This window comes from Mytilus edulis, chromosome 5 (assembly GCF_963676685.1).
Source record: "Mytilus edulis chromosome 5, xbMytEdul2.2, whole genome shotgun sequence".
Lineage (NCBI taxonomy): Eukaryota > Metazoa > Mollusca > Bivalvia > Mytilida > Mytilidae > Mytilus > Mytilus edulis.
The window spans coordinates 91,303,772-91,316,693 of NC_092348.1; the positions used below are offsets into that span (position 1 = coordinate 91,303,772).

The window sequence follows — 12,922 nt, forward strand, 5'->3', positions numbered from 1 at the left end:
ACTGATCTTACTTTGACTTTCCCTCTTACGGTGGAACTGTTTTCATTTACAAAAAAATGTATTTTTACAATTTTATACATCCCATTTATCAATAAAATCTTACTTAAAATAAAAACTAGGATAAACAGCAATATTTGAACTTTAACATTTTTATTTGTCAGTTTCACACGAGAAACCTATTAAAAATTACAAAAAAGACGCGATAGTTTGTTCGAAGTTGTTAATTGTCCTTTTTGTTTGACGGAGATGATTTTTTTCCTCAATTTTTTCGCGTGAATAATTGCTTATCCTTGTTTGCCGTGTCCATCTCTGTATTTTTTTAAGATTGATAAACGATGTAATTTTAAGTCATGGATTAAATTAATAAATGCTTTATAATAAATACAGTAATTTAATCTTAATTTATACCTCTACATTTTTATATACCTGTATGGACTTATTTTCCTTCAGAACGATAGGTCATTCTTTCAAGAATCAACCCGGAAGATACCATGATTCAATGAAAAATGCCCCAAGTCATAAAATAATTACCTGTATGAGATCAGAAGATAGATGATGCATCTTTTTGTGTTTTTCTTGTCGTAGAACACACCTCGGGTGTCAGGATTGCCTACAGAAAGACCTCCCTACGGTCAGTCTTTCATTTGATCAATCCTCATACCCCTCGGGGTGTTCTATGACAAGAAAAACCTTAAAATATGCATTATCTATAACAGAACCTTATTATAAATAAGACCTATTATTTTATGTTGCTTTATAAGTGTAGTTATAAGGTTGTATGACTACCGAAAGCATGGAAAATGATAAGTGAAACAATGTACTATAGAATGAAATATAAAGAAGATTATATATCCCAAATGAAAAGGAAGATAAGTTTTTTAGAATCAGGTACTTTAAATTACAATCATAATAGATCTTGTAAACTTAGAGAACATGTCTTCTCTGGCTGTTCATGACATTTAAAATACTAAATCACTTGGATACATTTTAGTTGATTTTAGTCTCTGATGCATGATTTTTTTATTATTAATTGTTTTTGGCTTTTAACTAGCTGTCAGTAACTGCGAGTACTCTCAAATCGTATTTTCTTGTTAGTTCGACCTGTTGATTATGTTTATAATGCTTTTTTGTTGTTTTATATTTATATGGATCTTGTCTATATTCCAGCTTTGATTATTTGGAATATCACTTCTTCTTACTACATTTGTATTAACTTCAAGATTTACCTGTATTGTTTTAAAACCGTTTTCTTTCTATAGTGAATATTTTCGAAGGGTTAACTATTTTGCAGTGGTGTTTTGACATGGCTTTGTTTGGACTTGTTTGTTTGCTTTTTGGCCTTGAATGTTTGTCCCCAATATTTTATTATCTGTGCATTTGCATTCAGATATCGCATACCTAATTTATTCGTTTATAGTGTATTAAAGTTACTTTTTTTATTGAGTTAAACCTGCCAATTGATGTTTTATCGTGTGTTTTTCTATGTTGTGATGTTATGCTATTGTTTTAGAAAAAGGGAGAAGGTTTGGATCCATTAAAACGTTTAATCCCGGTGCACCTGTCCTAAATCAGGAATCTGATGTACAGTAGTTGTCGTTTGTTTATGTAATTTATACGTGTTTCTCGTTTCTCGTTTTTTTGATTTTATATAGTTTCCCGTTTGAATGGTTTTACACTAGTAATGTTGGGGTCCTTTATAGCTTGTTGTTCGGTGTGAGCCAAGGCTCCATGTTGAAGGCCGTACATTGACCTATAATGGTTTACTTTTTTTAAATTGTTATTTGGATGGAGAGTTGTCTCATTGGCACTCACACCACATCTTCCTATATCTATGAATGGTTTGGTATTAGAGAGAAACTGTTGTGAAGAATTTATTATATAGATATAAAACATCGTTGGAGACCCATTTGTTGTATGCTTTTTGGTCGGGTTGTTGTCTCTTTAGCATGTTCCCCATTTCCTTTCCTAATTCTATTCGCATAAGTGTAGCCTGCTTTTTTTAAAATTACAAACTACATTGATATCATTTAAGCACAAGACGTGAATATTTAAGTGATCACATCCATTGGGATCTTAAATAAGATCCATTTATTATACATAGAAATGGAAACTTCTACAATTTACTTTAATCAATATATGTGTGGAGCCTGTAATTCAGTGGTTGTCGTTTGTTTATGTGTTACATATTTGTTTTTCGTTCATTTTTTTTTACATAAATGAGGCCGTTAGTTTTCTCGTTTGAATTGTTTTACATTGTCTTATCGGGGCCTTTAATAGCTGATTATGCGGTATGGGCTTTGCTCATTGTTGAAGGCCGTACGGTGACCTATAGTTGTTAATGTCTGTGTCATTTTGGTCTTTTGGGGATAGTTGTCTCATAGGCAATCATACCACATCTTCTTTTTTATATGTTTCAATTTTTTGTCCCGTGGATAAAATCAAAGGTGTATTTATTGTTGCAAAATTGTAAAATAATATAAAGTTATTGGTAAATCCAGAAAAGCGAGTCGGACGCATTGAAATTATTTAACGTGTTGTTTTCAATTTTTTTGCAAAAAAGTCAATTTAGTACTCGGATTTCCTACATGTATCATATAATAAATGTCTGATCATAACATATATTCCTTAATGAAAATAATCGTAGTTTATAGATATTATGTTTTATTCAGGGTAAATAATTGATTCATAATTTGCACTTTCAAGAAAGAAATGAAGGATTTTAAGTAAGTGATGATTGAGTGTTAAGATGCCATTATTTTTAGACAAAAAATAATGCTTCTTAGTTTGCACAACCTGAAAATACACATATACTGGTAAACCTCATTCCATTGGTTGACTTGGCATGCGTTATCGCCACTGTTCTGTAGAATGAATCTTTTGTGATATATACACCAACAACATATATGGGTATGGACCGATTTTTGACATTTGACGACACTGTTTAACATCCAGTATAAAACACAACAGATAGCTGATTACAATGGTTATGTTATCTATACCATGGCAACATTAGACACTCAGCCAGTGCTTCCTCTGAAAGTAGATTTATGGAATAACTATTAATTCTCATAAACTGTAACATCAACATTGTTGTAATTCGCAAAACACTTAAGTTCCTTCGAAATTTAAATGTCATAAGCATACACCTACACACAATAATCAATAAATATACCTAAATCATATTAACTTTGATGTTAATTTCCATTTATAATCGTTTTCACTATGTATGTGTTGGTTTTTTTTTCATTTGTGTATATGTTTAGGTTAAATATGACTCTACAAAGTACTTAATTAGACGTCAGTCAGAATAAGTTTCAAAAAGATACAGATCTATGAGTTAGTCTGTTCCTCTGGTATCTTTCAACCCTCTTTTGTTTTTGGTTTGCTGCCTCATTTACCATAAACACATGTCCTTTAAATCAACATTTATATGGAAATGTGTAACCTGTATTTAATTGGAAGTTCCATGTTCATCGATATTTTCTTATCAGAATATAAGTCATCACAATTTAGATTTTATATCCCATTAGGGTAACGTTAAACTGCTTCTCATTAAATCACAGACAACATTTCATGACTTGTCGGGAAAAGTTTATCAATTTTATCATATATGTATATACCTGGAATCTTTTAATGTCACCGCTTTGGACATCCTCCTGTTCCCACTTTGGTGAAATGCACTGTGCTATTCTCTGAAATTACAAAAAAAGCGTGGAATACGTAGAGGGGTCGTGGGTGACAAAATACATACAAGTAGCTTAGTTTGTGTGTATCAATACTTTGAGGAAATATTCGTGGATTTTTTTTAAGTGTCAGTCGAAAATTCAAAAGAAAAAAAAATAATAATGTATCAGCCATGGCGTTGTCAATTTATTTTCGACTTATCAGATTGATTGTCCCTTTGGTATCCTTCGCCTTTCTTTTGTCAACTGTTTGTCCTTGTCGGCTTATTATTTCCTGCAGTTTTTTTTTCCTTTTTATATCAAAAACATGTCATGTATATGTCAATTCTTCAGCTGCTTATTGTCAAAAACGCAATAAGCCTGTCAAATCTCTTTGCCATTATTTTGGTTTTCCAGTGGGACATCAGGAATGGAAGATTATGCTTAATGAATCGGGACAGAAAAAGTATTGATTAAAGGTCAGTATACTAGAAGGATACAGTTTGTATTATTCTTACTTTTTTTTTTTTTGTAATTAGTTTATTCTTCAGTTTCATTATGTATATCTCTTTCATATTCATTTGTTAAAATTTACTGTTTGCAATAGCATTAAGTGTTCTATATAATAAGGATGTTCTTATCCCGTGCATAAAAACAATGCCGTATTTGTCAAAACCTTTTCAACTTTTGATCTTCAGTGCTGTACAACTTTGTACCTTTTTCACGTTCGATCTTTTATATCTGGGCGTTATGTATTCGGGTTTAGTTTTCTGTAATTAGTTAATACTTCAGTTTCTTTGTGTATATCTCTTTCATATTCATTTGAAAAAATTTACTGTTTGCAATAGCATGAATTGTTCTATATAATAAGAATGTTCTTATCCCGGGCATAAAAACAATGCCGTATTTGGCGAAACCTTTTCACTTTCGATCTTTCATATCTGGGCGTCACTAGTGAGTCTTGTGTGGACAAGGCGCGTTTTTGGCGTACTGAATTTTAAACCTGATGCTTTTTGTTATCTATTAATCATGTTTTTCTTTGTCTAATATGTTCTCCTATTTATTTGTATTGTAGTCCTGTAATATTATGTTGTCATTTTAATGTTATATTTAACTTTGCCATTAAAGTGCGAGGTTTGGCATGCCATAAAACCAGGTTCAACCCACCATTTTTTCCTTTAAAAATGCCATGTACCAAGTCAGGAATATGGTCATTGTTATATTATAGTTCGTTTCTGTGTGTATTACATTATAACGTTGTGTCGTTTGTTTTCTCTTATTTTTGAGTGTAAATTCACATTGCGATAAGACGTGTCACGGTACTTGTCTATCCCAAACTCATGTATTTGGTTTTGATGTTATATATATTATTCTCGTGGGATTTTGTCTATGTGTGTTACATTTTAGTGTTATGTCGTTGTTCTCCTCTTATATCTAATGCGTTTCCCTCGGTTTTAGTTTGTTATCCCGATTTTGTTTTTTGTCCATGGATTTATGAGTTTTGAACAGCGGTATACTACTGTTGCCTTTATTTAGATCAAAATAATAAGAATGTGATTGAATCTACAATAAATACAGAAAATGTGCCATGAAGATTACGGCAATGGTAAGATAAAATGTGAAATGAATCGAACAACTACAACGGTTGAACACTCAAGTTAAAAACCTAAAACAAATACTAATTTATAGATGCCAATTTTCAACAAATAGGCAAACATTGGTGCTCAATGTTACTTTAGGAAGAACGGGTTTTCCTTCATCGAAAAATTATTAATTGCTCCGCCTTGTCCCGTTTGACATCTTCAATTCTATTCCTTTCTTTTGATTTACAAATACTTACAGATCTTAAATTTCCAGGAGTCTTTATTATCTTGTATATTGCAAATATTGGTACAAAAGACATAGAAAGTCCACTGATTGTCCATCCTATCATATTGGCGTAGTTAGGGTATGTGTAAGTGCCAAGACTTCCTTTGTATATTAATGGTTGGAAATGCAGAAAGCTTGATATCACAATAATCTTAAAAACAAAATAAAAATATTTTATACAATAATTCAAAATAACACCATAAGTGACCTGTTTGGTGTAAGCCAAGGATCCGTTTTGGAAACCGTACTTTGACCTATAAAGGTTTATTTTTACCAATTGGGACTTGGATGGAGAGTTGTCTCGTTGGCACTGATACCCCATTTTCTTATATCTGTTTTAAATTCTTATCCAATATGATAGCATATGTTCAATATTTACTATCTACATTTTTGTACATGTTCCAACTTCTACATGTCAACGGACACTAAATAGAAGATAGGGGAAATAATTTGATTCACAATTACTACACCGAGTTACTTTTAACAATCTTTTATTTTTATTTTTAGGATCATTAATTGGTATTGTATACCTAAAGAGAAAGAGTCAACGTAAGTTCTGCAAAGAAGTACAAATCTTTAATATTGACAAAGATAATAAACATAAACAGACACCCCATATGTTTCCAGTACGCGATTTGTCTTTTATTCTGTTCTGTTTGAGAATACCTCATCAACAAACAAGGCATTTTCCAATTTTCAACTTAAGAAACTATGCAAATCAAAACAAATTCAGTATCTTAACCCAGAATTAAATGCTCCTATTATGCTTTGCACTATAAATTATCGGTAATCATTTAAGTTTTCTCCTTGTTTTTGTAAACGTCTAAAGAAGGATAATTCGAAGACAAAAATAAATAAATGCAGATATATTGAACATACCATGAGGAATGTAGGAGATATGAATTTCCAGCAAAGTCTCCAGTAAAGTCCTGGTCTATGTCCAGTCATCTGATGTATGTCAGTACAAAATTGATCTACTCCTGAAAGATTGTTCAATAGTATTTACTAAACAAAATAAAGTCCTGGTCTATGTCAGTACAAAACTGATCTACTCCTGAAAGATACTTCAAATGTTTTAAATATTAAAAAAGACATTTGAAAAAAATAATATATTCGTTTTCCCGTTTAAATGGTTGTACACTAGTCATTTTGGTAGCCCTTTATAGATTGCTGTTCGGTGTGAGCCCGACTCCGTGTTGTAGACAGTACTTTGACCTATACTGGTTCACTTTTACAAATTGTGACTTGGATGAAGAGTATGCTTATTGACACTCATACCACATCTTCTTATATCTATTATTTATTTTGCAATGCATACATATGTCGTTTATCGGGACAACATAAGTCGAACTAAACAAAGCTTTCCTTTTTCCGTTATGCGTACGTTTAGATTTATTTTAGACCAGTCAAATTTCATAAAACGTTTTAAAGTATTTTGTATTAAAAGCACAATTATCAAGTTAACTTGAGTTTGGAAAAGATGCCACTGCAAAAAAGTAGAAGAATTCTCTCAGGAGACGGAGAAGTATGAATCAATCATCCTTTCATGCTACTATCACGTAAGAGACAACTTTCGAGTTCGATGCATTTCCGTCAAAAACTCTGGTTTTAGTGAACGTCGTTTGTGCGTTTAGGGGCGTCGTCACTTCCGTTTCAATATTGAGCGAGTGGTTGGAAAACTATAATTCTATATTGTACGAATTATTTAGCCAAATTAAATTCTCAAAATTGACAATCAGCACTGCTGTCATTAGGGAATTGTCATTAAGTACCTACAGAACAACCATTATTTCTAGTTTATCCTGCACAACGAAGATCACTAAGACGCTTGATGAACGTAAATAGTGCAGGGATACAGACGATCCCCTCTATCTGGTAAATGACGTCATAAAGGCGCGCATAATTGACGAGTTTTTTGCCGGTGACGGATGAACTCGAAAGTGGTCTATTGGCATTCAACCTTTAATTTGCCCGAGGCTATTTATATGGTCTGGCATATTTATTTTGAATTGCACTTACCGTAAACCCATGCAATAGCAGTGACCTGACATAACACAATGAACAGGAGAGATGTTCCTGCTGCAAATGTATCAAGAATTTTGAATACATACATGCCACCCTGGAAGTGGAAAGAACAAGTATATTAAGATGAATACTACTTACAACGTACCTAGACGTAAATCATAAAAGTATTATAATTCTATTTAAATGAAGTTACCAAACATGCAATAAATTCACATTTTATATTTCACAAATTGATATTTTTTTTGATATTTTTTTCATAAGTTCTTTTTTAAATGAATTCACTCATCAAATTGATTATTAAATGGTAGTTGTGAAATATTCAAATAATAATCAATTGCATGCTAAGTACACTAATCTTTATGAAAAACATACGATTCTCACTTAATAAGTGTTTTCACTTTTAACTAAATTTATAGCAATTCTTGAGCTGAAACATTGCTAAAATATAAAAATATCTTAGTTAACCTAACACTCACGGTTCTACTTACTATTTTAAAGTTAAAAAGTAGACAGCTATTATTAGCATAAGAACATCGGTTTAATAGTACGCATAACAACGCAATATTTGTACAGTATGTTTATAGGAAATGGGTTCATGTGAGTATACATTTTCCAACAACATAGGTCCTGTAAAGAAAGGAATCCCTTTTCATATTTGCTATAAATTTTAGTGCATCAAAAGCTTTCCCCCAATTTATATGCCTAAAAGGTTACCTGATGTAATATTCCTTTGGCGTGGCTCGATACTTGTACATCCGGTCATTGTGTAATTATGCTATGGTCAATTTTTGTATTCTTATCTTTCAATTTTACTTATATACTTTGTTCATATGCATTTTCTTTTCTTTGTTGACATATTTGTTTTACAGTGATTAAGGTTTAAATACAATGTCTACTGCTGTTCCCCTAATTTTGGATATTTTAACATATTATATGTGTTTGGTTTTTTTACACGTTGTTGCAAATAAAATAGAATTTTATGCGAGCGACAGGCATACAAATGAGAAGTTATGCTAGCTATAAACCAAGTTTAATTCACCATTTTCTACATATGGAAATGTCAATACGAAGTCAAAAATATGGAAGTTGTTTTCCATTCATTTAAAGTGTTTGAGCTTTTGATTTTGTCATTTGTTATGGGAACTTTTCGTTCTGAATTTTCCTTGTTTTTTTTTTGCTATTTTACTATGTGATAACATCACACCGAAAAAAAAATCAAAGACAGTTAGTTGAATTTCCGTTGTGCCACTTTCAACATATAATGGTGAAATGTTATCAAAACCACTTTTTAGTAGAACTTTGCATATGCCTGTTTAAATTGTGTAGTTCTCAACTTTGAAAGAAAAATGTCATCTTGACAATTGAATGGCATTCTCTTCTTCGAAAATAAAAATGTTTTGATGGCTTAATTTTTGGTCTTACCCATGATTTATATGTATTTAGTTATAATGTTTTTACTTTCATAATATATATTAAGTAAAATGTATAAAATCAAGAAACAATGATCTGTATGTTTACGAGTTATGGCAATTTACATGTCAAATGCATTTCAAACAACTTACATAAGTGGTGCAAGGTAAGGAACAACAAAATGCTGAGATTACTATGCACATAGTTAAGATTTCTCTTGTCCAACGGTGACGGAATATTCTGTAGAACTGGTCCCTAAAACCCGTCAGTGGAGATTCTAAACCACCAAACTAAAAGGTAAAATTTACTTTTTTATGACTCAAAATCGAAATATATGAGTTCGAGTTTTTTCTCTCTCGATAAAACAGGCAGGAAATGATATACACAGAGAGAAACAAATATAAAGATGAAGAAGAAAGTCAAATACCAGACAAAGTTATTACCAATATAAAACTGATGGACGGTAAATGTATAGCCTAAAATAGTCAATAAAGGATTGAGTAACACGAACACTACTGAAAATCGGGGTCCCGAAAATGAGAATTCCCGTTCCTTTATTTGTATATGTCGCAAGTTACTGATGTCGAATCCAGAGATGTCACATAAGTTAAAAAAAAATAAAGGAAGGGACTGTATGTACGATTTGAACGTAATCGTAAACATGCATCTGTGACACAGATGTTCTAAAACAATCAACAAAATAAGTATTGAGTCAACTACACCATAAAGAGCCCCTAGTGTAATAACTTCTTGTAAGCATTAACCCTCTATCAATGTTATATTGAAAGGAAACGAATGCAATGGAATATTGTTTCATCAGGAGTTGATAATTCATTCTCCATGTGTTGATGGGACGTTGCGTAATTCTAAGATCCAAATTGAAAACAATAAATCTTCTGTTCTTTTGTAAAATATAGTTCTCAATCAACTCACATAATCAATTTCTCAAAACATCTTAAGACAACTTGTCAACGTTAACAAACATATAATGTAGTACGCCAAACGCGTTTCGTCTATATTAGACTCCTCAGTAGTGCTTGAATCAAAATAGTTTGAAGACGTAATATATTGTAATGGTAAAAAGCATGTATGTCTAGGGAAACGTAATTGTATTTGTCGTACCTTTTAACAAAGGATTAATTGGATTGTATAGTTCAACATGTAGTCACACAACATTGAAATGTTCAGCAATCAAACACAAAATATACTGCTGAACAAAGTTATAAGAAAAAAACTAGTGCTTATTCATTCTTTTTAAGCAGTCGTTGTATGAAGTCATTTAGTTATGATTGAGCACGTTTAAATATATCATAATTTAAACTTGCAACAAAAATATTAAAATAAATGTATTGTGTAGAAAATCTCCACGCCCAGAAATTTTATCAAATCTTCTAGAGCTATCAACATAAAATGCATTTCAAATTTTGTTTACATACTGCGCTATCCATTCCTAGTGTGACAAGCATAAAGAAGAACATAATAGCCCAGGCATATGATCCAGGTAAAGTAGAAATTGCTTCTGGATAGACAATAAAGACTAGTCCGGGCCCTAAAAATAAACCAAATAGGTATACTATGAATCATGATTTAATAGAGTTATCATTATTCTTAAAAATAATGTTGACACATATTTTAAATTTTACTCTTAAAAACCATAAAAAAACCGGAAAAACAGAAATTAACCCTTTTTGTGGAACAACATTAATATCCTTAATCCATCTTTAAATCTCTTTTTCCTCTAAACTGTTGAGTTGCTTCCCCTATACCTGTCTTTGGTCATTTCTTCTCTTGGTTTAGACGTCTATAAACCATATGCCTTAACCTCATACAAAGAAGAAACACTCCTTCTTTTTGTTGGCAACTTTCTCTCCTTTAACCAAATAAATGCTAAAAAGGTATTCCTTGGTAAATGTAGTTTCATTGAATATAACAGTTCACTTCATTGCTATCTTTTTAGTGATTAAACAGGGTATCTTTATATCATAATTCTTTTTAAAGATACTCTCAGAGGTATTTGATATTTCCTTTTCATTTATCCGCGTCTGTAAAATCATTGTTCATTCAAATGATATTATAGGATTGCCAATGATCAAATGTATTAAATGAATAGTCTACGAACAGTGTGAACAGATTTTGTTTTACTGCAAACGAAAATTGACTCAATCGAGTTAAGAAAATCTTTATATGTGCAAATTAAAATGACAATGATTATGACAAAGATTGTTACTAGAAATACCTTCTTGAGCAACTGTATCAATATGTTTGTGTTGTCGTGTTGCCATGTAACCTAAATATGTAAACACTACGAATCCTGAGAATATACTTGTAAAACTGTTAACACCTGCTGTTATCAAACAGTCTCTGAAATTATACAAAAGATGATGATGATTTACAATTCTATAAATATAGATGAATACATAATGTGTTTGCGCTGGTTCCAAGTCAGGAGTCTCTGGCCTTTTAGTTCATTTTATGTTTTGGAGTTTAGTGTGACGTCCATTTTCACTGAAACTAGTACACATTTATATTTAGGTGCTAGATAAAGCCGGCCCCTAGCTGCGGGATTATCTCATAATGTTGAAGACCCATTAGCGACCTTTTGCTGCCTTCTGCTATTTTGTCGCGATAATGTCTTTTTGGCATATTTCCCATTTTCATTCTCAATTGAATAATCTACTTTAACTTATTGGACAGTAAATAGCAAATACAATATTTTATTAAAAGCATGGGTTTTTGAATGAAATAGGATCAACGCATTGTTTCAAATTAATTTGTTTGTAAATAATAGTTATCAATATGTAATTTGAAGCATTGTTACTATTTTAATGTTCTGGACAAGGACAGGTCAGATCTTTATAACCGGTAAACAACATTTGACATATTTTGCTTATTTGTTATTTGACTTATTTCAATCATACAGTTTCCTAGGCCTTTTTCTCTATTGAATATAATAAAATCACGAAATACATATTGTAGTAGGTCTGTAAATATAATTACTAGTATTCGGTTATCTTAAATTATATTCCAGAAATTACACAAATGGGAACGTGTGTGCAGTAGACAAATACGTGCATGTCGCATTCCATAACAAACCATTCAGATATACAACATTTACTTCATAACAAGGTTCTCTTCATTCATTACTGTAGATAATAAAGATCCAAAATAAAACAATAAGCCGATGACAGACAGGCAATGCCGTGGTAAAATGAAAGCAAACAAGAAAAGAAAACATTTGTCTTTGCAAAAACATATGTAGAGTACTAGAGATTTAGCAATCACAAACTATACAAAAACTAAAAATGAACTAAGATTATTCTGGAGGATATGATGTTTTTGCTCTGTTAGTGGTATCCGTTATCATCATCATATCAAAATCAAATCCCAAGTCATAATTGTTGATTAAACATAATGCAAAAGAGGATTGGTAGATAGTCTAACACTAAGTCATTATCACAATTAAAGCAATCGTAATTACAAATAATCAACATACCTGTAACAATTATTATTGAATTTGTTGTAACTAGCATAAGCTATGTGTGTTCCAAATCCTGCTCCAATTGAAAAGAATATTTGAACTGCGGCATCAATCCAAACCTGTGATTACAAAAGTTAAAAGTAAGAATACCAAATAAGGAGATGTGTAATGATTTTCATTGAGACAACTATCAAATAACCTTGATTTAAAACTTTCAAAAAATAAATATCCGATGACATTCTGAAAGACTTAAAATATCTATATAAACTTTATTTCGAAAATAAAACCGCGATGTTATTTTTTAGGCATTCGAAGTGCGTTTATCTGTTGTTTCCCTAGTTATACTCAGAATAAATGAATAGGTCGATTGCATATCAAACTCCCCGAGGAAGTGTTGACCTTAGATCCAGATTATTTTAGGTCCTGATTTTGTCATAAAGCTCTTTAACTGTTTCGGTTAATATAAATTAAAGGTTCT

The 12,922-nt window shown here is 31.5% G+C and overlaps 1 protein-coding gene across 1 annotated transcript in view; it reads right to left on the bottom strand.

Moving 5' to 3' along the window:
* Positions 1–2,644: 2,644 nt before the first annotated feature.
* Positions 2,645–12,922, bottom strand: part of LOC139524808 (sodium-dependent noradrenaline transporter-like) — a 39,591-nt gene continuing 29,313 nt past the window's right edge. Inside the window, exons 7-15 of the mRNA XM_071319891.1 lie at positions 12,460–12,563; positions 11,203–11,327; positions 10,403–10,515; positions 9,119–9,256; positions 7,551–7,650; positions 6,411–6,511; positions 5,503–5,682; positions 3,621–3,692; positions 2,645–3,033 (exon numbers count right to left, since the gene is read on the bottom strand). Of these exons, the coding sequence (XP_071175992.1) occupies positions 3,010–3,033; positions 3,621–3,692; positions 5,503–5,682; positions 6,411–6,511; positions 7,551–7,650; positions 9,119–9,256; positions 10,403–10,515; positions 11,203–11,327; positions 12,460–12,563 (957 nt within the window). The 3' untranslated portion in view covers positions 2,645–3,009. The remainder of the gene's footprint in view (positions 3,034–3,620; positions 3,693–5,502; positions 5,683–6,410; positions 6,512–7,550; positions 7,651–9,118; positions 9,257–10,402; positions 10,516–11,202; positions 11,328–12,459; positions 12,564–12,922) is intronic.